The sequence below is a fragment of the Colius striatus genome, chromosome 5 (assembly GCF_028858725.1).
Source record: "Colius striatus isolate bColStr4 chromosome 5, bColStr4.1.hap1, whole genome shotgun sequence".
NCBI classification, from domain to species: Eukaryota; Metazoa; Chordata; class Aves; order Coliiformes; family Coliidae; genus Colius; species Colius striatus.
In genome coordinates, this window is record NC_084763.1 from 23,937,630 (window position 1) to 23,964,078 (window position 26,449).

The 26,449-nt window shown below is 35.9% G+C and overlaps 1 protein-coding gene across 3 annotated transcripts in view; it reads left to right on the forward strand.

The window, feature by feature from the left end:
• SKAP2 (src kinase associated phosphoprotein 2) overlaps positions 1-26,449 on the forward strand; it is a 116,368-nt gene that overhangs the window by 85,855 nt on the left and 4,064 nt on the right. For all 3 annotated transcript variants that reach the window (XM_061996495.1, XM_061996497.1, XM_061996498.1), the window contains 2 exons: positions 13,258-13,326; positions 19,827-19,939. In XM_061996495.1, coding sequence (XP_061852479.1) covers positions 13,258-13,326; positions 19,827-19,939 — 182 coding nt within the window. The remainder of the gene's footprint in view (positions 1-13,257; positions 13,327-19,826; positions 19,940-26,449) is intronic.

Consider the following 26,449-nt stretch of genomic DNA (forward strand, 5'->3'; position numbering starts at 1 on the left):
TGCTTTTAATTAATAAATGAAGTGATTTCGAAGTATAAAGTATAAGCAGGGTCTGGAATTTTTGAAGCTGATAACACTGGATGCAAGATCAGCATTGTTTAGGATAGTAATAAAGATGAGTTTCCAAAGTAATTACTGAAAGTGTTTTGAATAATTTCCGTAATCTTTCAGAATCAATAATACAGCAAGGGATTTTTTTCCTTTTAAAGCAGTGAAGATAGGTAATTCTTCAAAACCTTTCAAAGGTTGGATTTCAGTGTTGTTAAGAGTTTAATATTTTTCACTTGTTTAGTCATTCATTCCGTTATTTTTTTTATATATGGAGTATTTTTGCCCATATTATCTCGCTAATCAGTGGAATCCCAGAATAAGGAGAAGGAAGTGCTACAGGGCTAACTGAGTTTGCTGTGAATCAAAAGTAATAAAAATAATACAACAGCAGTGAAAAGCAGATGTATACTACCTTTTCGTGTCAGGAAATGGTAAAGATTGTTTTTCTGTCTGTGATGTATGGTTTTGTTGACTTGATCACTGGGATTTGGGGTCTACTAAGTGTCTTTGACTATATGCCAGACATAGAAATCATTGAAAAATAACCTTTTAACTCTGTATTGCTGAATCCTAACTGCTAGGATGAAATTGAGCTCTATCTGAATTCTCTGGGTTTTGAGGCATTACACTTACAGGATTTACGTATACCTTGGAATGTCCTTCAACTAGTATTAAATAATCATAAGACATGAGTTACGAATCCAGACAAGTTTTTGTATTTAAAGACATTGCATCCAGAAGGTGGTGAGGAAGTTGATACCTGGACCACAGCCTTTGTTTCCCGCAGGAGCTGTGGCTTTATCTTCAACTAATGTAATCCTACATCTAAAGAGGGAAATTTTTCTTTCTATTGATGTTAGATGTCAGTGTTGGAAGAGGAGGTAAGACAATCTCATATAGCTAAAAAGAATGAGATTCCCATTGCGTGGGAAGTGGCAAATCTTCAGGAAGGAAAATAAGGTTCACAGGCTTTTCTGTGTTTCTTATAAACTGAATATGAAGTGGTGCTCTGTGAACAACAGGTGGCCCATAGCTGTCAGGAAGCCTACTGTCTGTGATGCAATTCAAGCCCTGCTCCCCCATCACACAAATGTTGACAAACGTGCAAGGGTGGAGGCTAATAAAAATGGAATAATAACTGAATACTCATGTTTTGAATGATTTGCATGTGAAGAATATTTTCAGTGATTGGACTTGGGGTGCAGTTGTCTACAGAGTAGTCTTAAAAAAAAAGAGTAATATGCATCTGCTCCAGCTGTGAGATTCAAAGCAGTTAATTACAGTATCTACAGTGAATGGAAAATATGTGCTATTAATATTAGGTATTTATTCTTCCCTCTTTGAGCTGCATGCAAGACTTCACAGTTTTCAGATGTTTCAGACTTTGTAGGTTTCAGAGTTTAAAGGTACAGAAAATGGAAATGACCTTCCTGAGGCTGTGGACAACTGTTAAAACAAATTAAAAGAGTTTGTGTTGGAAAGACTGTGTTTATCAAAGTCTTGGGTTGGCAAAGGCTGACTTTTATTTCTATATTTCTGAGATTAAGAAAAAGAAAAATACTGTAAAGCCCAGTCAGACCCTGCTGTCCCCCCACCCCAATCTGCATTGTCTATTGACATTTTGAAGCTTATTTACTCAAAATTAGAAAACATAACTTAATATCTACAAAGGAAGTATTTTAAATCATGCTTTATGTTTAAAAGACTCTTTCAAAAAACTAATTAGCACACAATTAATTGAAAGGAATTTACTTATTTCAGTCAGATATTTAATTGCAAGTACTGATCAATCATTTTTATACTATTTTCTGTGTACCAGCACTAAACAACTTTTGACACTATTGATTTCTAAAACCAATCTGATGTGAACAGTATATGACAGAAGTTGTTTGTTATTAAGAGATAGAATCCTGTCTCAGAAAAGCTTGTTATCCTGGTGAGACAAAATCACATAAAGTAATTTTACTTGTATAATAGTCTTTTTGATGTTGACTCTGTTTTTGACAGCTAGTGTCATGTTAACTGAGAATAAAGTTTATGCATGCATGTCCTCAATGGATTATAGGCCCAAAGTTTTTTTCTTTTGAAAGCAAAGTAGGTTTTTTTGGTAACACAGTTTGTGTCTAATTAAGCAGCAGTCTGGTGATTCTAATGCAAAGAATTAACAAGAAATGTCTTGGTGTGTAAGAGAGTTTAACCATAAATTTGAGGAATTGCTGTAGTTTAGGACTTTCAAGTGTTAATTCTATTATGTCTATTTAGAAAGTAGAACTCTTGGCCTTTCTCTACTGCTGGGGTATAACTGTGATGAATACTATAAAGATAGATCAAGGAACCTTTACTTTTTGAATTTGTGATGAATAACTGCATATCAGGCTATTAAAACCATTGGGTAGAGTGTTTTGAGAAACAAGAGCAACCAGAGGTTATGTGGTGCCTCAGGCTATTGCTTCTCAACTTTTCTGGTTTCCACGAGGTAGCTATTAAATAACCATAATTTATACAACTGGATTTTCAAATAAGACCCAGCAAGGTGGGCTTTAAAGGCTGAATTAATCACTCTGTTACTGTAGGTACAACATTTGTTCTTAAATTTTTCAGCCTAAAGAAAGGCATCAGCATAAATCTTTCTGTATGTCTTTTCTTCTCAGTGTGCTTTTTATTTACTCTTCACTCAAAATGGAGAAATTAGCCAAATAAAATTCTACTCATTAACTAGAGCTTCCTGAGTTTTGTTGGCTGTAGAAATGTATACCTGACTTGCTTGTGTGTTACTATACTGTTTGCAATGAATGTCAAGTTTAGTTTACATGTATACAAGGAAGGTAAAATAAGAAAAGACTGCCAGTTTTCTTGTCTTGGCTGCTGGTCCCTCAGCTGGGTAGGAATTCGAAAGAAGCAGGTTGGTTGCTTCTAGGAGAGGAGGATCAGCAGGGTACAGCTCCCAGACAGTGGACCAGGCAGAGAGAGCAAGATGCAGCAGTCTGCTGTGCCCTAAAGTAGAGAGAAGGATGCTCCAGGGAAGTGCAGGTACACAGATAAGCTTAAGCAATGAAGGGAAGAATGTTTTTCTAAGAAGCCAGAAGAGACTGAGGAAAGTTTTTGGCAAATCATTAAGATTTGAATTAGACAGAATAGTAAAAGGAAAGTTTTCTCATCCAGAAAGGGGATGGTTGGCACGGGAAGTATTTCAGACCTTTTTTGAAGTCATCTTTTTCCTAGCAGATCCTGATTTCCTTCACCTAAAAACTCTTGAGTTTGTGTTCTAATGAAAACTGGTTTAAGATTTGGGGAACTTTCAATATCCTTAAGGAAGAGATTACAGCACTCTGGTTTTATCTTAGCAGACTCTTAAAATTCTGTCCTTGAATCTTGAAGGCGACAATGAGTAACACTAGGAATTAAAGGAAGAAATCTCATTTATGAACTATTTCCAGATCTCTGCTGTCCAACCTCATGTCTCTGAGGTGCATTTCAGTATGTTGCATGTAGGGCTAGTAAGGTAGCACTGTAGCTATAATTTTCTGCTTATTTTGGATTTAACCAGATTTTTCTTTTCTAGTGAATCATATCAAGAATATTTTTACAATTGCTCTATTTCATCATTCATCATTAAAGGATTTAGTCTAGTTGACATAATTTAATTTTATGGCATCGGCCATAAACAATGAAAAGAAGCAGTGGTGTGGGTTTGTTACTTTTCATGAAAATATTAAAAGAGTGAAAGCTGATGTGGTTGGTTTTTTTTTTTTTTTTGGTCAACGTGCAGTTAATGATCAACACAGAGAATGCAAAAATGTCTTGGTAGAACATTTTTAAAGGAGTTAGGAGAGAAGCATCTGGGAGACAGACTTTTCTTGTGGAAATATGCCAACAACTGTGTTGTGTTTCCTTTCACTAAAGTGAGCTATGCTGAAATGCCTTGCCTTATATCTCTTTTTTGAGTAATTTATGGAATCAGACTAGAAATTTGAATACTTTAACCCTGCATATCATTAAAGGCTATTATGAGGTTTAAACAAGATGCTTTCTTTATGAATTTTATATATGTAAATATTATGTCAAGGCACATTTGTCACTAATAGGGATATGTAGTTTTCAGAAATTGCTTTTAAATTTAAATATTGCTGCTGATCAGTGAGTATGGGAAACTTTACTAGACATTTACAGACTTTTTTCTGTATACCGTAGAAATTTAAGTCTGAGAAATATAACCCCTGTATACGATTGTCAAATAACACCGTAGTACAGGGATATTCAGTAGAGATTAGTTAATTAAATTTTTCATTACTAGGTATATTTACTTAGAGAGCTATTTATATTGTCTATGTAGATTTTCATAGTCACCACATTTATTTTAGCAAATCATGTTAATAATAAGGTTTACAAAATGTCATGTTGAACACTTAAACTATTTACGTAACTAAGAGCTATTATGGGATGAGAGAACAAACAAATTTATTTTAGTTAAAGTGAATACATAAATATTTTTTAATGTTTATGTATAAGAATGTACTTATACGCATGCCACACATATTCAGGCAACCAAACTGTAGCACAAATTCCTGTGAACCTACAATGCAACCGTGGAATCAAAATAACAATCATTGTTTTGTCCCTTTGAGCTACTAATTTGCATTCTGTACCATAATTGCAACTACTTTTTTAGGTGGTTAAGAGGGAACAGAGAAAGGAACATTTTTTGTTAATCAGCTAAATAATTAGATGAGTGTGTAGGAAGAACATTAAACCCCAGAAGGTTTCCTTTACATTGTTGAGGCCTATTAGGAGCAGTACCTTAAAATATTTTATTCCTTTAAAAAGTATTTAGGTATGGATTTAGGTAGGCTACCTATTCCCTTGATTTCACATGCCAGATTTGAGGCTGTAGGAATATTTTTAGATGTGGAGCAAAAACTGTACTTTTGTTGCAAGCTAACATGAAACTTTATCTTCAGACATGCTTCTGTTAGGTGTGGAAGTTGTTATCTAGTCTCTTGATCAATAAATATAGGTAATGTTTTAAAAAGTACCTAATCAAACTTAAGGAATTTGTAAGGAGCTAGATTCTGAAGTTGCTTATGAAATTTTCACTTTGCTTGATGGCCCACCAAATATTTTTTTGACTTCTGAGTTTAATATATTCAATTCAGTCAGCATATGGGATTAGACAAGTCCAAGAGACATGATTTCTGAAAAAAATCCCTGAAATAGTGATTTTAATTGTAAACACAAGTGTCAGTGAGTATAAAAATGTGAAAAGAATGATTTTCTGGAAGTGGATCTCTCTGTAATTTCTTTTATTCTCGATTATAATTACTGTGTGCATATCCACTATTAAACTTGCTTGTGATGACATTTATATTTTCTCTTGAGAAGAATTGCTATTATCAGGTCTTTCTTCATGAGGAAATAAAAAGGTCAGTGCAAACCCCATCCCTTATTTTTATGCAGTACACATTGCACTTTGGCATGTCTATATTGAATTCTGTTAATAATAATGATGTGATAATTTAGTCAAAGAAATTTTAGTATTCCAAAAGTAGATATTCCAAATGGTCTTTCCTGGTATATACTCTTGCTTTTCATGCCTTTTTCTACTTCCTTTCCTCCAAAACTTGATATTGATGTAACTTACATACTTCAGTTCCTTCGAATCCTGTCAGACTAGCCAGTTTTTTTCCTTTCTTTTACTATAAATTGTCAAACTGTTAATTCTTTTGCATCTATATTTGTCTAAGAAAAAAAGAGAATGTAGAAAAGAGAATGTAGTGAATATAAAATTGTGGTTTTTTTTTAAATTGAAGTTTTACATTATTTTTTATTTGGAAGACTAGTGCTAGGAACTGCACAAATGAATCGATTCAGCTATCACTCAAAACATGACTGAAGACTGCTTGTTTGCAAGAAGAGCTCCAAGCAGACACTCTAAGCAGGAAGCTGAGTTCATGAAGTCTTAATATATTTAAGTAAAACCATGAGTTGCCTGTAACACTGTGAATTGTTTAGTTGTCCTAATGAATATCATTTATTCAGTCATTCAAGTGACTGAGAATGTTTTTCCTCCCATTGTAATACTTTGCTCTTAAAAGTCGGAAGGACCTTGTGAAGACCTGGAAAGGGCAGCTTTCATACTAACAACCTCTGTGTTTGGTAAATTAATAACATTTGTAGGGTCTGAAGACAATATAGTTTTTATATGAATTGCTTGTGACTACACAATGGGGCAAGGACAGGGAAGTAGGGGTGCTGGGACACATGGTACTGGGAACAAGAAAGAAAGAGGAAAGATGCTAACATCTATACAAGTCTCAACAAGTAGGGAAGGTAAGTAAAGCAAAGCATGCTCTTAAATTATCAAGTTATGCACTATACAGTGAGAAGATCCACTATGTAACAATTGTGGATTATCTTGCCAATAGTGCTCAGTTTTCTGTCTTGTGTGAGAGTAACTGTTTTTCTTCCAAGGACAGAGATTTGTCCTTGATTACTTAGCGTTCCCTAAAACATTATAAAATATACTTTCTGGTAGGAAAAAAATTTGTTGCTTGTTTTCTCCAGTAAACTAGTGAGAAGTCATATAGTGTCTTCCTGGTTTTAAAAACATGTTTTTTAACTGATTGCCCTAGTATAGTTCATGTGTATGGGTATGTATGTGATAATATAGGAGAAACTCAGTGTCGTTTTAACAGATGTGTTTAGAAAGATTTTTTTCTCACGTAGTTCTCTGAACTTATTCATTTCTCTCTACTACTTCACTCTGTTATTATTCTTCATTGCAATAGTTATATGATCCAAATAACATTCTTCTGCACAATACTGGAAAACTGCAACCTTAAAGTGTGTTTTGTATCTGTCCTTAGTAGGACTTTACTTCATTCTTTAGTTTAGCAAATGCTGTAACTCTAAAATGCTTTTGTCAGGAAGGGAATGTTATATCTGCTTTTTGGTTTTGATTAAGCCAAAGCATAACATATGTTTAGATTCACTGGGTGGTGTCACAGGAAGGTTGTTTTAAGAGAGATGTTTGGGGTTTTTTTTTTCTCTCTCCAGAAAATGGTTAAGTGACATTCCAGGACTAATACCACTCCCTATCCTTCTCAGCTCCTTTTCTGCAGCATTGATCCTGAGTTAGTTCATCATAAAATCTACTAATCTTTTCTGTGAGGATGATGAAGTAACTTTTCCAAAATCTTCTCAGTAAGAAGCAGTACTTCACTTTTAACTGAGATGGTTGGTTTGGTTATTCAGACAGCTTACACAATTGTGAGTAACGGTGCACAGTAGCACCTTTTTGAGATACAAGAAGTGCAACAGAGGAGAAAAAAAAGTGCAGGAATTCTCAAGGAATTTAGGGAACCTCACATCTGGAGCCTTGGCAAGATCAGGGCAAAACTGAGTCATTTGTGCTAATCCTGTTCTATAAAGTCATTAGCTTCATCTGTCTCATATGTGAACTATTAAAATGCACAGACCTTTACAAACTGCTGCTGGATAGCTGAGTATAGAGTACCAAAAGAAGCCAAATTCTGTTTCCTGGAAACTTGATCTAACTTTTGGAGTTAGAGCAGGGTGTTAGACCAAGCAATTTCCACCACCCTTCTGTCTGAAAGTATTCAATGATTCAAGCCTTTTCACTTTGTGCAGCCAATGCTATTTATTTGAGGCCATGGGGAGGTCAGTACATTGTCAACAGTAATAACAGACTTCTGTAGCTATCTTCTGGTTGGACAGAGTTGTGTATGTACTCAACCTTACTTATTCTAGAATTTAGGTAATAGTGGTTTTCAAATAGCTGATTAAAACTTGCAGAAAAAATGTTTGTTGGAGGTCCCATCCAGTTTAGCTGGTAGTATATTTGAACAAAACCTTTTCCTTCCATTTTGGAATCAGTCTTCGATCATACATGTGGGAACCATAGAATCATAGAATGGCAGGGGCTGGAAGGGACCTTTAGAGATCATCCAGTTCAACCCCCCTGCAGAAACAGGTTCACCTAGATCAGGTCTCATAGGAGGAGACTACACAACCCCTCTGGGCAGCCTGTTCCACTGCTCCATCACCCTCACAGTGAAATAGGTTTTTCTTATAATAAACTAGAGCTAGGAATTGGCATGGGTTGTCCTCTACTAAAACTAACACATCTCAGTGTGCAGGATTATTTAAAATAAAACAATTTTTTTTATATTGTTTGTAACCTGGAGATCTGTTTCTGTATTTTGTTACAACACAATTTTGTATTTTCATTTTCCCATCATATTTCTGAAAACAGTGGTGACCATTTATTCAGATGCAACTTTTGCTTCTGCTCATATTTTGATGCCACCTCATCTGTAATCCCAGTGTTCAACCTGTGTCTGGGTGACTCATTTCTGTCTCTGTCTCCTCTGCTTGTATTGTGGTAATAGTTTTTTTAACTCAAGCTTGTGACGCAGGAACATAGCTTGTTTCAGCCATCATGTGGTAACTAGGTGACCTATAGAAGTAGGAATAAAATAAGAATTGTCTTCTCTTTTGTCATGGTAAGAAATTCTTACATTTATAATCTTTTCTAAATAACAACCAGTTTGTTTCCCATTTTTGTCACTGTCCTGGAGGCATTTTCATCTCTAGGCATTTTCGTGCACCCCAGTAGAATCAGATGGAGCTTTAATAAAATAGTAGTCTGTCTCCTGCTTTCTGCCATTCCCAGATCTCACAGAGAATAGCACCTTTGGCATCTTTTTCCAAGCACATGGAGGATTTCTGGGATATCGAGCTACTTAGGGTAAACCCCATAGGAGTCTGGGTGAAGTGTATATGCATAGTACAAGTCTATATGTATTGAGAACATGGCAGAGGACTTTCTCTCGAGGGCTGGGGAGCACTTTTCTCAGGTAAGACAGCTTGCTGGCCCTGGATAAAAGTGTTAATTGTCTCTACCCTTCAATACTAATGCTGGGGGAGGGTGTCAGTTTGGCCAAAGTATAAAAAGGATTCTGCTCTTAAGTTTTTCATGTTGATTGCCCCTTCTTTGGTGTTCTCAAACGTTTCTCTAAATAAATAATCATGTTGGTAAAAAAAAGCCAGTTATTCCTATTTTTTTTAAATTACGTAGCTAGATTGATTTATGTTCTTATTACTAACAACCCATCTGTTGTGGGGTTAGGTCAATTCATAAAATTATAAATCTGGGAAAGAAAAGGTCCTGACTCTTTCCCACAGTAAGGATTTATTCTTGTTTGAAAGTTCTTGTTTACATTTTTGCAGAGTCATTGTTTGGTAGCAAAAAAAAACCAGTGTGGAGGAGTAATACTCCTGGTATTACCATGCCAATGTATCTTTTACTTTTTCTTCTGCAAAGCAGTATAAACCTGTCACATTCAGTGTCAACAGAGTTCTTCATGTACACATTTTTTTGTTTACATTCACCTGTCAGCCCTGCTGAGTACAATAGTAAATACACTGTGATTTAAAAATCTGGTTATTTAATAATGCAAGTATTTTTGTGGGATCTGTCTTACAAGACCTGCTTGTATGCTTATAACCCTCTGACACCACAGTGAGATTTCAAATGAAGACATATTAATGTGCATTATAAGCATGTTATTGCTTGTAATCATGTATGAAATAGGTGAAAAATGTATTCACTGCAGTAGTTCTTATCTGACCTTATCAAAACATCTTCCAATGATTTTTCTAACAATGTGTGATTGGAATAACAATTTCACATATTGTAGAGTTCCATGCTACAGCCGAGAGGCATGTAAATACAAGCTGCTTATTTGCAAGAAGCTTCCAGATTTGCAATATGATTGCTATGGAAACCACACAATGAAAACCTTATAACCATCTGTGTGGTTTGGTAGATTTTTCTGCATAGCTGGGCTGTTTTTGTTTACTGTTATTAAAATGTTGAATAGAATATATTAATCCACAATCTGGGATTATCCAGGGTATAAACTAGTATTGTGCAATGACAATGTGTCAGAGACTAGAAGACAGTAGAATACCAATTATTAGTGGCATTACAGTCTAATGTAAAAAGATGGTTAAGAAATGTGTTAGTAGAGGAAGCTGCTATGCTTGTGCATATTTATCATGGAGTTACAACATTCCATTGAAGGAATGCACTGTCCAATCCACACTCTATTTTTTATTCAAGTAGTCTGTTTTTTTTCCCCCTTCCTCTTTTAAGAAAAAGAAATTAAGGGACTTTCATGGATTAACTAAAAAAACCCTAACACATACAGTTAGTTACTTGGTACATTGTCACCACATGAATTTTGTAGGTTATTTATTATCAGAATCTCTGAGTATCAGCAGAGTATAGAATACAACCTGTATCTCAAGAGTTCTTTGAATCTAGAACTCTGGAAGAGCTCAGTGATTTGCTTAGTGTTGATTAATATAATTATGATACAGTGAGAAGGTGGAAGAGAATGTTTTCTCTCTGCAGTGGTAGCGATGGTGTGAAGAAGAGATACAGAGAAAATATCATACCAAAGTATTTTAAAGGTCTACATTACTCCTCTTACATAGTATCTTAATAATATAAAAAGACTTCTATATTTTCTATTTTAAGTTTTCATTTTTTGACTCTATTCCAACTATGGCCATAATTCCTAGGGTAATTGAGGTTGCTGTGTTTAAAAGACATCTCCTGAACACAGTTACAGCTTCAGGATGTAATAACAGCACTAGCAGGAACCACAGGTTCTTTTTTAGCGCTCTAAGCCAAGCCTATTATATTTGCTCCACTGTGGGCATGATTACAACATTGCAACAGCAAGTAGTGTGGACCATTTGCAACAGATTCATAAAGCCCATGTTTGTGCTAAGGACTTCACACTTCTGCGTGTTTCAGAAGAGGTTTCGTATGGAGTCACTTCAATCTGGTTCAATGGATTAAATGCCTGTTAGTGTTTGGACCATGTTCTGTGTGCTTCTGGAAGGCAAAGTGGGATATGAGGGGACAGTTGACATCCAAAGCAGTATGCTAATATGGACAGCCGTTTTTTTCAATCTGAGACCTTTTCAGTATTCGAAGAGCCTTGGTTCAGACATTTTTCCATCTTCAGTATCTGGTGAAGTCTTGTTTCTAGGAAACGGGTTTTTCAGGAAAGGGAATGCATACGTTCTAAGTTTTTCCATGAAGCCACAATGCAATCTGCATGTATTCAACTATACTTTATGAAAAAAATCTCTTCAAATCTCCTCTGCAGTTTTACTGCAATTGAAATACCCTCTGCTAAAGTCAGTCCTCGGTTAAACTAGTCTGATGACTGTGGCAGTGATAGAGTTAAAATCTGCAGTACATTCAACACATCAGCTGGTGTAGGTCCAAACATCAGTAACATGAAATACCAACGTTTATTTAATCAGTGTGTGATCCTCTGCATGTTGGATGACACTGGGTTTTTCTGGGAACAGGGAGCAGTGCTACAAAACGGGACTGGTGAGGGGATAGTGCTGCTTGTCAATGGGGCAGTAGCGGTAGAGGAGCTACAGAGAACAATGCCTCCTCATCCTCCAGACAGCACACGGGAATGTATTTTTACCATTTATATTCCAGTTGTCAGTGCTTGAAATAAACAAATGACTGTGCTGGGAAATGTGCAACAAGTGTTATCCCAAGTAGGGGAATACATTTGAATGCAGTTAATAGTTTAGAGCGTTTTGTATTGTACTGCAGCTTCACATTTTACCCATTCTGTTGTGGTTTTCTACTTTTTTTTTTCTCTGTGCCTTAACTGATAGTTTATATTCATCTCAATCAAGTTTCTAGCTAGTCAGGCGTCAGAGAGCAAAAACTCTTGCTGGCTTAGTAGGACAGAATTTCAAAGCTCTTTGTAGAGTGAATCTCATGATGTAATTGTAATACTTGTAGGACTGCATATATAGATTAGCAGCAATTATGCATACTTATTTCAACAGGTCTACTCTTGTGCTTTAAAAGTCTGCTTTAATGTTTGCAGGAACAGTCTTGAGGATAGACTAAATTTTTATGATGCAAAAAATCCTTTGAACTGTTGATATAAAATTCCCTCTTTGTCAAGGAAGATAGCAATTACATAAAAGTTGCACAGTAAGGAACATTTTGAAAGCTGGGGATTCTGTGTCTGTTGTCTATCATTAGGGAAATATCAAAATTAGTTGCTGAAATATGTGCCTTAGAAGTGTGAATATCTGTGTAAGTTGTGATAAGTAGCAAACCCAAATAGTTTAAATGTATTGAAGGTCCAATTCTTGTTTGATCAATGAATTTATCAATATATTATTTCCGCATTCAATACAGCAGCTTTGTCAGTTTTGGTATACCGTAAAGGACAAATCTATCTGTACTTTCTTATGAACCTAAAGAAAGAATATAGATAAAAGCCCTCATAGTTCATTCCCCTTTTTGCCTCATCGACAGAATTATTGCCTGTGAAATGTGAGGAGCAGATTTTATGTTCCCATACTGAGTGGAGTTGTGGATTTACTTAAGTGAAGGTGTAGGCATGAGAGAGTTCCCCATCTGTGGCAGACAAGGAGTACGGAGCTCATCTTTCAAAATTGCCTGTGGGGATTTCTGAGTGTTCCAAGCCTGCTAGCCAGAAAACATGCTTCAGAGCTGATTGCTGCCAGGCATTCTCTTTTCTTGTCTCCTAAACTTACACTAAGTTATTTAATACAATCTGGCTTGCATAGTCAAGCTCAGCAGGCAGAAGCACTGAATCGATGGCATCTGTAGTGGCTGTGTTCCCATCATGTAGGTGTCCAGCTAGTGGGTCTGTATGACAGCATTGTAGGTAAGATGTCCTCTGTCTTCTCTGCATACTTCTCTTAAGAACTTCCGAATTCTTCCATGGGCTAATGTTCCAATCCTCGGTTTCCTTTTCTTTATCCTGGCAAGAAATGTACATAGCAGAATAGGACCCTCATTCTAACTGTCTCAGAATGACTGAAAAACAGCAGAACTGTGGCTCTGTTACTGCATTCAGAGCACAGTGAAAAGGGAAACAGATGTTCACAATTGAGACTTTTGAAAGAAGGCTCTTGGAGTATTTGGATTGGTGGGGGAAACCACAGAAATAACAATGTTCCAGCTTCTGTACACAGGCAAAATAGTAAACAGGGCTTAGAATCTGGAAATGTAGTTTGGCTTTCAGTCTAATGTGAATTGTCGTTCCTGTCAGCTGAGGCATCCCTTCAGATTTTCATTTGCAGTTATGTGTTTTGCAGAAGAACGTGTTTCTTCAAAGGCTGAAGTGCCAAGAAAACCGAGCCAGGAGAAAGTTACCACCGTTTCAGGTAATTAAATATTTTCTCTTTATTTTGTGTATGTACTTTTTTAACCTTTATTTCCTTGTCTGTTCTCTTTGCTGTTTTAAAATAATGTTTATAGCTCTGTAAAGCTGTCTTTTTCACCTGGGTATTTGATGGCAGCAAAACTGCTTAGCACCACTTAGGATGCATGAAAACCACTTGAGAAGGATTTATAAAGTAAGCCAATTTATACAAGGTATTCCTTCCTGAATTACTTTGTAATGACTCAATTAGCTTTCATTTCTGCACAAAGGAGATTTAGTTGCATAAATTAGCTTATCATCATTGAGGAAGTGTCACTGCTAAAGGACAGTTTATAGATACAACATGCAGTTGCTGTCAAACCTATAAGAATGTAATATAGACATCTGTGTATACTTTGTGCTTGAGCAGAACAGACTTCTGCCATTCAGAGACTAACAGGGGACAACAAGTTGCCCAAGGGACTGGCAATGTAGACGTCTCTGAAAAGGTCAACTTGACACAGGCTCTGACAATCGACCCAAAGCTCTGTCGTCTTTGATAAAAATCAGATAAACTTAAGACCACTAATTGATCTGCAGCCTGTTTAAATGTTGGCCATGCATATCTTCATTGCATATGATTACCACAGAAAGCAAATGAATTGGGTAAGAAATGCCAGAGTCCAGTGACAGCAGCATAAAAATTCAAAAAGGACACAAATGCCCAGAAAGGCTGTGAAGGATATTCTCTCAGCTTTAGCTTGGCAAACTGCCCTTGTGCTAATTATCTCTGGGACTGGAAAAATAACTGCAAACACCATGTCACATGGCCAGACAACTTTTCTTTATGGAAAGATATTTCCAGTTATGCTTAAAAACAAGATATATATGTACTTCAAGGGCACAGACCTTTAGATAAACTACTGGTGATTTGACACAGCAAATAGAGAAGACTTGCTTCTTATCAGACCTTACACCTTTCTGAGATCTGCTGCATTGTAAATGTGACCTGCACTGACATGCAATCTGGCTGTCCTTCCCCCATCGTACACAATACACATAATTCTTTCAGGGCTGTCAAGGAAAGGGTGGGCAAGAAGAGTTCCTTTAGGAAGTAGGTCTGCAGTGCTCTTCCTGTTGCAACATGTGGAGAGGAAACAGAGGCCTGATTTCCTGACTCATACAGGAAAGCAGGAACAGGTTGCTCTGAGGAGTTTTGGGTTACTTTTCTTGGAAAGGAAGCAAGAGCCAAGTCATGCTGTTAGCATTATGCCCTGCTAAAAACATATGTAAAACAACATGACTCATTACAGCCTTACTCATTTAGATATTACTGTAATTTTAAGTGTGTTGTCATAATGGAGTGTGAGGTCAATCCAATTATAAAGTTGCCAACAGCATTTTTTTTCACTAATTTATTTTCTTGAAATTCTAAGTGGTCTTTTAAGAACTCAAAACTTTACTGCTTCTATTTCTTAAAAGTTTCAACTACTGTGAGAACAGCCTTCTCCTTCATACTAGTATTTTTATAATGTCCTTGAAAATACCATTAACAGTTCTCCCCAGATATCAGATTCATTTCAAGCAATAATTTTCTGATATTAGTTAACTATTTAACACTGGAAATTTGTCCAACTTTTTAGCCTGAATTGACTTAAGTATTTCTAATAGGCCTGACATCATAAATATCTAATCTGACTCAAGAATATTTCATGGTTTTACACAGAAGTGGCACACACATCCTTTAATTTATTGCCTAGCTTTAATAAACCTGAATTTAACAAAAAACATTCTGCAAATTGTCTGTGAACTCAACCTGATAAGTGCCGAAAACCTTTCTTCTTTCCTACTCTTTTCTTGGCCCTTGTCTGCTTCAATTAATGTGCAGTGGTTTTTTGTATTCCTTCAGTCTTGATGTTGACTGTTGCTACTGGATAACTTTACATTAACTTCTAGTGACCTAATTATTTAAAAATACCAAAGCATTGAAGCGTTTCAGTTACATAATATGGTTTGCTGAGTCTTTTTTGGTACCACTATCTACCCATTACCTTTTTCACAATTACCAGTGTCATGTTCTGTACCGTCTCAGTGTAAATACCTTGATATTAGAAAACTAAGGACCAATAGGAGAAGGGAAGTGAGAAAGATTATACTGAACAGATTGGGCTGGATTAGGGGATGAGTCTAAATAAATATGCTACAATTATTTTGCCTTTATTTTACAATGTTCCTGACATATAGGAAAAAGAGTAAGTAAGTAACAGGCATTGTTTGCAATTTCTGACATCATTAGAGCAAACAAGTAACTGCATTCTTTAACAGCACAATGTCTCATCTGGGCATTGAGACTCAACCCTGAGACTCTAAGTTACTTGTGTAAAACAGAGTCATTCTAGTAGTGTTAATTTGGAATTTCACCTGTGTCTCCATCTTTAAGCCTTCAGTGTGGTAAATATTGAGCACATCATCATGAAAAGGGGATACTGCAATATTCCAGAAGTTCAGTTGTTTCAAATGTGAAGTAGCCCAGACTAGTAATTTTCAAATCTGATGCTATATCAAGAGTCAAGGAATATGAATTGGAATGGAAAACTGTTTTAACATACTGGACAGTGGACCTTTGTGGTGAAAGGAAAACAGACATACTTGTTCCTTCATTCCACAAGTACTGCGTAAGCACGTAATACAATTACTAGCTCTAAGTCACTACTGTAGTAGGGTTTGCTAACTTAGATGCCATGAATGTTAAAATGGAAGATCAGTGGAATTCATATTTATTCTAATATTTTAAGTAGTGCATTTCCATATTTGGGCTGTAATTCCTTGTTTTGTTTTGGTCAATTAAGTTTGTGCTCAGAAATGGTGTGTGCCAAAATTTGCACAAGAGGGGGCAGGAGTGGAATAGCTTGCAGTTTAGATTGGTTTAGTCTGCAATGGGACAGCACACTTAGATCCCTCAAAAAGATGTACTCTTAATCTGTTTCTCCATGTTTTGTTACCTTCTATCTATTGAGGCTATTAAAATAGTCTTTTTTTTCCCCCCCATTGAATAATCCATGAGCATTCTTAAGTTTTAAACAGTCTACTATATTTGAGTGATATAGTTGTCGAATTATTTTTACCTGAACTGTTAACCTTTCTTCAAGCATGCATTGTCAGGTGCCAGTATTTTTCAGTCAAATAAGGAGTCTGAGCCTACAGTCAGGAGGGCTGGCAGCTGTTGCTGTTTGACCTGTCAAATAAACTCTGAAATGTTTACATCAGTATAGGTGACAAAAATATCTGTTGTTCCTATTATTGTTACTGGAAAAACAGAGATGGCAGAAGAAAACCATGAGGAATTATATGTGAAAGAGTTTTGGAAACTGTTGGATACTTGTTCATCCAGATAGCTATACTGAAATTAAAGAAGTATTTCCCAGAGAAACAACCTATCCAAAACCTTGCTCAGCCATTTGTGGTGATGGGTAGTATTAAAAGCTGTGGATAGGTTAAATCAAACTGCTTTCTACCTTCTGCTACCCATTTAAATTTTAAAAATCACGTCTCATTTGTATTTGTGGCCTAAGGGACCATGAGTTTGAAATATAACAGACTTTAGCAGTATATCATCATAGTATTTTTAATGGACAAAACATTTCACAGTGTAGAAGAACAGAGTGTCACTGTGATAGAGTAATGCCAACAAATCAATACCTTTTGAATTTGAGCTCTTAATAGGCACATAAATTCTTGATGCAAAATCTACCAACTGTTTTCAGATACAACATGTGTTCAAGGAGCTCCAGATAATTTCATTACTGTATTAATACTGAATTCCTTTACCTGGGTCACCTGGTTTTTGTTTTGAGTTCCTGAGAGGCAATCAAATGAAATTTGGCAATGTCCTCTGCAACTGAGAGGGGCTGAAGTAAGAAAGAAAGTGCTTGTGTTTTACAGAGTTGGGTTTTTTTTTTTGCAGCTCTTTCTGCTTCTACCTCTGTGTCTGTGAAGCACTAATGAATAATTTTATGAAGCATTTTTTCCTTTAGATGTATAAGTTCTAAAGTTGAATTTCTGATTGACTTTTATGCACATGTATTTGCACTTAACAGAATTTGGAGAAACTTGTGCTGGTGGGTATGAGAGAGGATTTTGAATTTGAAATGAACATTTGTTGGAAGACCAGCATAGCTGTTCACAAATATAGACTGTCACTTTCCATGTTTGTTATTTCCATGTTTCTGATATGCTGGTACATGAGTTTCCAAGAAATGTGGCTTTCTGGTTATAAACACTTCTGTCGTGTTTGAATTCACAAACGAGGCACAGAGCCATGGTTATTCTTTGGGCAACATTATCACTGTAGCAATAAGCTTATTTAAAAATGTATCTTTTCCAGTGTTGCTGTGTTATTAGTTGAGTTGCTTTCCCACTTTAATTAGATGCTCCTGAACACCTAGGGAGAGATGTGTCTCACTGTGGTATCTCTTCTGTTGCTGATATTCCCCATGTAACTCCCATTAGTGTTAACAGGAGTTAGTTCAGGCATAAAGGTAAGATCAGACCTCAAAGCTATCAGTATGAAAAGACATAATTCATTTCAGTGCAATTCTGAAAAAGTAAAAGTCCCGATTAGTGTATTTTTAAGCAAAACAATCAGATAACTGCTGAAATATTTGAAAGGTGGGATATACAGAAACTGTGCTTTTAGTTTATTGGGATTTGTTTGGTTTTATTTTTATGTGGGCTTACATTATCTTTTATGAGCTAGAGCTGGGAAATGTGATCAGTGCTATATCAAAAGGCTGAAGAGAGATTCTGATTTAATATTTATCACAATTTAATTTGATGCTAACCTATGTTACTGCTTATAATTGTCCAAAGTTAAATCAATAAATAATGAGATGACAAATGGGACAGGCCAAAATTTGGAGGTGCAACATTTCAGACTGACTCTGTCTTTCCCTTGAAATTATTATGTCTATGCATTTTACAACAGTCGCATCTCTTATTTCTGAATGGTTGGGAGTTTTTATATGTATATATTGCTGTTTTTGGTGTAATGACAGAAGAATTGTGCACTAGTAGTCAAAACGCCCTCTAGTGCTATTTAGCTAGTGGCAGCTACGAATCACCAGTTTGTGGAAAATTAATGTTGGCTAACTTGCATAGAAGCTTGTAATTCAGGATAGTGAATATTTAGCCTTATGATAGTATTGCCATCAAAACAAGACGGCACAGGACACAGACTGAAATGAATAGACAGAAAACAAGCTCTTCTTGCTCATACCATACAGAGAGTATTCAATTGAAAATCTAAGTATTTGTCAAAATCAGGAAAATGAAAGTTGAATACTGCTAATTTAACACTTTCTGTATCTCAGTGCTCGATATTTTAGCAGGATTTTCTCAGTAATAAACTGAACCAATCATGATTAGATTGTAAACTATAAATTACAGTGCAGAGTGCTAACGACATGCAAATGTAACTGGTGTATGTTGGAATAACCAGCAAGCCTGCTGTTCAAGGATCATATAACAAAACTAAGATGACAGCCTTGATCCAGCCAGTTCAGTGATATTTATGTTATCAGAAATAGAAGATAGCTTTCCAGTGATGTAAACTATTAGCACATATACATTCTGTCTGGTTAGTATATACATAATGTAACTGGTCATCTTAGTGGTATTGCTTACATTCTTTTTGCATTAACTCATCACCCTCCATTCTCATGGAATTAAAAACAGGAAATAGTTTGCAGCGTAACAGAAGCACCCAGTGTATTTAACCGTCTGTAGGCACTGTGTTTCAGTAGATGTACTCTGTATTGTAAGTGTATGACAAAGCATTTATTACTGTGTTATTGCCATATTACAGAGCAAAGAGTGCTAAATAATCAATCAGTTAATGGTCTGTATGGCAGCTTGAGCACAGCACATCCATTGTGCTTACGCTGTTAGAAGGATGAGTTTATGACTGTAGCGTAGTTGCATGTTTAGCCAGAGCTTAATGTCCTAAACTTGAGCTGACACAAATATTTTTAAAATGCAGCTTCAGCAACAGTTTCCAAGTTCTCTAATATTTCAGAGGGAACAATCAAGGATTATCTCAAAGATTCTCAGAGAAGTTACTTAATTTGGTTGGAACAGATAGGGGAGTGTATCACAAAATACTTACTTTGGCTTCCTTTCTCAGATTATTATTAATTATATTGTAGCAATTTTATCACTCTCAAGTTGAGATACAAATACGACCTGCTGAAAATATATTGGTAGAAGAAAACTATCTGCTTAATTCCAGTTGCAGCTAGAAAATGCTTTGAAAACCTGTAGCTACATGTCTTTAAGTGATAAAACTTGCCAGTGGAGGATTTGCACATTAAACTTGATTTCCAGTTCCATTTGTGAAGGAGCTGTTTCTAAAAAAAGTAGTAAGAAATGTGTGCTAATAAATAACTGTGTACTATCTGGAAATGTAGAGTAATTTTAGTCCCTCAGTCTTTATCCTTTTGTAATTAGATGTTGTTTTCTTTGCAGACAGCAAAAATACCAATTATGCAAATTTCTATCAAGGTTTGTGGGACTGCACAGGAGATGTACCTGATGAGTTGACATTTAAACGTGGTGACGTTATCTACATACTCAGCAAGGTATGTTGTGCTACTGGGACTACGTAGTTGTAAAAAGAGAGCCGTGGCAGAAGGGCACATTCCCACAGTTCTATGGGGGGAAATTGGCACTCCCTTTCAGATCCTTTGTTTGCAATCAGATATTCACTGCAATTAATTATTTTGTCAAATGAACTATAATCACATTTAAAACATAGCTGTGTAACAGGAATTAACTTAAAAGCATGTTTATTTACTTGTGAAATCTTGGCTACCATTTGTTAACTGATTTAAGGGCAGACAATGTGCTTTCTGGTTGTAAAAGTTAACCTTGCAGAATTTTAAATCATCTTGTATGTTATGTTTTTTGCTTCCTGTTTTATATTCCTGCCTGTGCTGATTCTGACTTTTTGGGCATCTTGCTACAGAATATTATTTGGTTTTTTGAACTACACTTTCATCTTTCTATGTATATTGTAATTGCTCTGACAGCTCAGATTCCAAATGTGTTTGCTCTGAAAGATTTGGGCAATTTTTAATTTATTGCTTTCCTGTTTGCAAAGCAAATTAGAAACAAAATTCTTTTCATCTGAAGTGATGATAAGCAGTATAAGTATTAAATCTTATTCTACTGTAATGTTGGTTCATTTTCTTATTTTTCCTTAACTGTCCCAACAAAACCAAAGCCTCTCACCTAAAATACATGTCTCATGGTCCATTGAAATCTTCTGAAATTCATCAAAGGAACTATCTCTTTGCCCTATATGTTAGAAAAAGCTTCAACTTTTCAAGTTGTCATTGAAAAAACCCACCTTTAAAAATATATGTAGTATATATCTCACAGATGTAATTGCTGCTTGGTATAATTAATGCCAGAGATATTGTAGGTCATTGAAATATACAAGTAGGTGCAGGGAAGCTAAAGGCATCGGTTTGTCTCAATTACAAACTCTTCAGTTTTGTCACAATTGCTTTAAATTTTCTGCGATACCTTTAACTGCAATGTTTCTGGATAATAAATATAACAGCTTCCATTTAAATAAAGTTAAGGCATAGCAAGATACTAAGATAGTACTATATAAAAATATAGAAGACTAATGATAATATGGCAGTGTGTGCCTTTTGAGGTATTTCATTGTCACTGAAATTAATAACTGAATTGCATTACTAAAGACCGGATAACACTCTTGGATTGGGCAGACTATCGAGCAGTTATACAACTATAGAAGAATGGGACTAATTTAAAATAACCACTTCTTTCCCTCCCCCCCCCCCATATTAAAAAAAGGCCCGTGAAAAAAACAGTTTCCGCTGTACAAGTTTGGCTATGTTGTGGGTTCTGCTTTTCTGGTACAGTATGGGGACTAATAAAATCTTATTCTTCATCTTGTAGGTGAAAAAAATAATTTCCTACTCCTTCCCCCAAAAAGTGAGAAAAGTAATTTTAAAAATGGAGCAGAATAGAAAAACAGTAGCTTAAGGTTTCCTCTGTATATCAACTGTCTGTGGTCGTGCAATGATTAGTCCATAATCAGTCCTTGAAACAGGCTTGCTGCTGCTCCAGATATATAGACTCTCTCTTTGAGAATGATTTCTACCCAAAAATACAGCCCATGAAATTCAGTCCTGTTTCACTTAGCTTTTTCAGAAAAATGAGTGTTGGCAACTACTGTCAGCTCTGAATTTAGGGTCCATGGAGGGGGAAGTGCCAGAGAATTATCCATCTTAACCCTCCACTTGATTCAGTTTCAAGGTCTGATAATTTATGAGCTTTTTGTCTGGTAAGTGAAAACATAACCAAAGGAAAAGTGAAGCTAACCATTCTAAAGTGGGTCAAGACTTTTCTTCAAAAAATATTTCCTAATCCACTCCATTAATACTTGGATTTTGTGGCAGTCGGCAGGAATCCTTGGCATTTTTTTTTAATTTTTTCACACCATCTAGTGGTGGAAAATGAGAGATGCAGGTCCTGACAGGAGGCGATGTGTATGGATCCAAAATGGTGTCATAAATTCAGTTTCAGCTTCGACCTAGCTAAGGCTTTATTGCCTTTCTATCATATGTCACCCGGGTATGAACATTACTCTGGAAAATCACATTTTCCTGATAAGGAAGTAAGTAGCAGTATAGCAGTATTATAGTAGAAAGGGTGAAGCATTAACAAAATATCGAGCATATTTGTGCAACATGTAATAGTTCTTTGTTTTACAACAAAATATAAATGGTATAGCTTGCTCTGATGAATGTGATAAGATAGGTATTTGTCTCTTCAAGCAATAGCTATGCCAAAGCAATATATTTTACCTGCCTTTCACATACCTTTGTAGAAATTAGGGGAAAAGTGACTATTTTGTTTCCAAGAAATGAGATCATTAGTACAACAGAAGTAATTGCGAACCAGATCAGCAAATTTGGGCATTGATGTAACTTAAATAAGGCAATATGTTACATGTACAATTCTAGGTAAACACTTTTTAGAAGAATTAAGAGAGTTTTAGTTTGTCAATGTTTTCTTCCTAAAATAGCTTAGCATTAATCAAAGACAAATCCCCCATTATTTGCTTTAAACTGAGCATCAAAATGCAATGTTAGTGCAATGTGCATGATTTGCACGCTTCTACTCTGTCAATGCAAATACCTGTGCCCAACTAGTGTAATTGCTGCAGGAAAGGATGCTTTCCTTGTTTTAAAGGTGCATTCAGAAATTGTTTTACCTATTACCTGAATATTTATGCACATTGTGGCTTTTGTGTTGCATCAGTCCTCTGAGCTCTTACAAAAAAAAACCAAACCTTTTTTCCAGGTTTTTCTGCCTTTGAGAGTTTCCTTTAAAAGCTGAGTTTTAATCTGAGCAGAAAAAAAAGAGAACTGTTGCCATAATACTTGTTAATTTGAAAAAATAGCTCACTTTTCTGGTGAATGGATCAATGTGTCTATACAGATAAACTCATGCTACTATAATTTTAATTTACAATATTGTTGAATATTCAGTTGGCTTTTATAACTTAGACTACGGATCACATCAACTTTCAGAAAACTATATCCGCTTCTCCTGCTAGGCAGCAGAAAACATTTTACAGCTTTACTGTTAGTGGGATTCATTAATAAGATTTCTTAGTTAATTTTGACTATTAGAAATTCAGTACTTGGGCATCCTCTTTTTTAAAAGGATGATTGCTCTTAACTCCTGCTCATTTACGGGCTTACCTTTGCTTTCAAGCTCCTATGATAAACGGGGAAATAAACTGTGACATAACAATTCTTGTAATAAATCTTCCATAGCTCTACTCAAGAAATCAATTTCCAGAAGGAAAGACAACTGTGAGAGGAGGTAGCCCTATTTTTTTTTTTTAATTTAGTATGCACAATTTTTGCAAGTATAGCACTTGCAGTATCTGTTTGTTTGCTTAGATGCATGTTTTGTGTTGGGAAATTCCATAATTTCATCAGCTAAATGTGATTAGTAATGGAAATTTACTTACATTGTTAGCGGGCACCTGCTGACTAGAATTACTGACATTTCTTAAATTTTAAGCTAATTTAATTTCCATTTAATTTATATTTGTATTAAAACAACAAATAATACTTCATAATAAAAAATTGTATCTCAGACTTAATTCTCCTTCCCTATTATTATTTGAGTAGTGTAATATAATGGTGCTCACTCTGGTATTTACGATCCACGGAAATCTCATCTATGATTTAACCCTTTGCTCTAGAGTTTGGTATCTAGATTACCTTTTAATCACTGGTTGTACATATCCAATGTGGCAGATTTTTGTTCTTTCAATACAAGAAATATCTGTTAAAATGCTCACATCTCAACCTGTATTTTTTGCTTAGTGAAAAGACGAAGAAACCTCTATAACGCAGATTACTGCTTATGAAATGAAGTACAACTTAACAATGCAAATGTTTGGTAACCAGTGTGAGCATTTTTTACATTTACTGTACAATCTTCGTAAAATTCATTTATTCAGTATTTTTCAAAAACATGTGAAAATTATACTAAAATTCTGAATTTTTTTTGTCAAGCTGTTTTCTGACTGTCATTTTATGTTTCTCATACTGAGATACATATTTACCAATACTTTTTCTATGACCATACTGCCTATGTCTGCCTTAGCAAGTAGAGAGTACCAATAGAAGCAGATTTGCAGAATGAAGCACTTGATGCTGAGACCCCATAAAGGGGCTTGGTGTCTAAGGAGGTCTAGCCTGGCTTGGTGAAATTGAGGACATGTTAGTGGTTGGAGGACATTCAAGCGCATCTTCCATTTTAATTTAATCTGAACGAAATGTAGTGTGATGTGCTTCAAGGTCGCCAGCTGCCAGGTGAGTCAAGGTGGGAGATTCACTTCAGTGAGACACTTCTGATCTAATACTAAGATCAGAAGTACATTTCCTTCTTCTGGCTTGTTTAGGTATGTTCCTTACAGGGGGAAAAAAACCCCCAAAATGTAGCTACAGATAAGATTAGAGTGAAGGCCTTTAAGTGAAAGCTGTTGCTAATGCAAACAGCTCTGTTGGTTTGCATATGGATAGGTAAGGATTTGCCTACCCGATTAGAAAAAAAATTGGCATTGTGTTATATAATGGAAAATAAAATAGCCCTTCTGTTATTCCAAGATGTTTTCAGAGGCCGGTTTTGGTTCAGAATTCAGTCTGCTTACCCTGATTTATATTGGATCTCTTTAATTGGTATCTATTCTGTCTCATGTAATTGCAGGAAATAAAACCTAATAATGCAGCCATACGATAAATCTGAAGCTTATATTCTTAAAGATGACCGTTTTATTGCTGTCTTAAAACAACTCTACTACCTGTGAAGAAGTCTAATTCAGTTATCCAAAACATTTGTCATTTTCTGCTTTTTAGAGAAAATGCAGTTCTGTGCCAAAAATGCTCCCTGGTTGATCATGTATCCTTCAGCAATTACACCAAAGGAAGTTTGAAAACTTTTTAGGTAGTCTGAATCTCCTGGATGAATTAGAGATGTTTTAAACTACTACCTTGCCAAAATTGACGCCTGGGATATTATTTGAAAAATTATCTCTGCTTCTGCATATCTTTAGCTTGATAGGAGAGGCTACTTAGTTTAACCTCAGACAAAGTTATAGATAAGTTTTGCCTTTCATTTTTAAAGTTTAGACATCTTCAGCTCATAAGTTAATATTACTTATAGTGCCACTGGAAGAGAGCAAAAGAAGAGTCTTGGACTTGCAGACAGAAGTTGTGGGTTTTTAATATACAGCTCCATTGTTTTCTTCAAGGCATTGAAACACAATGATGATTTTCAGCAACTCTTTTTAAAAGACAAATTAAAAAACCACCCCACAAACACAAAAAACATACCATATGTATTAAACAATAGGGTCTAATTGCACAAGGACCAGATGTTCTCAACTTTTGCCGAAGTCGGTAGAAGTTAATATGGTGTGAAGCATCTGGACATCCTTTTTTACGCAGAGGATCTATTCTAAAGGTAGAGACTGTTTTGGAAATCCTCTTGAATATAAAGATTTTGTCTTGCAGATCAAAATTCTCTTCTATATAGTAAAAAAAAATTAAAGGATTTAAAAGATGTCTGTAAAAAACAGGTAGTATACTTCTACCTTCTCTATTTTTCTCAAGTGCAAAAACTGTTACGATCGCTGTCTCATGGAGCCATAGGTACCTATATGTCAGTGCAGTGAAATAGGTGGGATGGGGACAAGGAGACGCATCTGCTCACAGTGTGTTCAGTTGAGAGCATTTAAGGAGCTTGTAAACCCTGATGGGGTATTTTTCCCCCTGCTGTCATAGCACACTGTCCAGTGTTTTGCCAACATGTTAAATGTTAAGTCATAACCTGTTCCTTGCTGCCCTGTGATGTTACTTCACTTTGGTTAATAAATTTCTGCTAGGGGAAAATAAAATAATCTGCTCTGACAGACAGTGGAAACATAGAAGTAGCTTAGAAAGCATTTGGTCATTTGTTAAGGTGGTTGTTTCATGTTATTTGGCATAATATATTCCACTGCCCTGATGCTGGTCTTCCGGGGGTTATGGTGGCCCCTTCCTCCCCCCACCCCTGCCCAGCATTGCCTGGTGTGGCAAATGTGCTCCCAGTCACATGGCAGAGCTGTGGCTGCACACTTGTGCATTCTCCTCATTGCAGGGTGTCTGGATCTGGCCCTGCCCCCCTCTCCTATCCCTCTGTTTGCCTTGGAGCAATTCATTTTGCAGTTATTGAATTTCTTTGGAGAGTTATTTTCATACAAGTGAGCATCACAGCACCTCTGGATCTTGATAGCATTTCTACATAAGGAGAAAGAAGCTTTGTGTTAGTAATTACCTAACATTGTCAGGAGCTGACTGCAGGCCTCTTTCTAGTGATAACAGAATAACCACATAATGTAGCTTTATAGCACATGATTAATAGAAAATAATTACACATCCTACAAAGGGATGCAATATTTCTTATAAATTGACTACAATGGTTTCCTGTAGATTAAAGGACTCTTTATTATTTTATCAGTCCCTCTGAAGTATAGTCGCTTGCCTATGTTA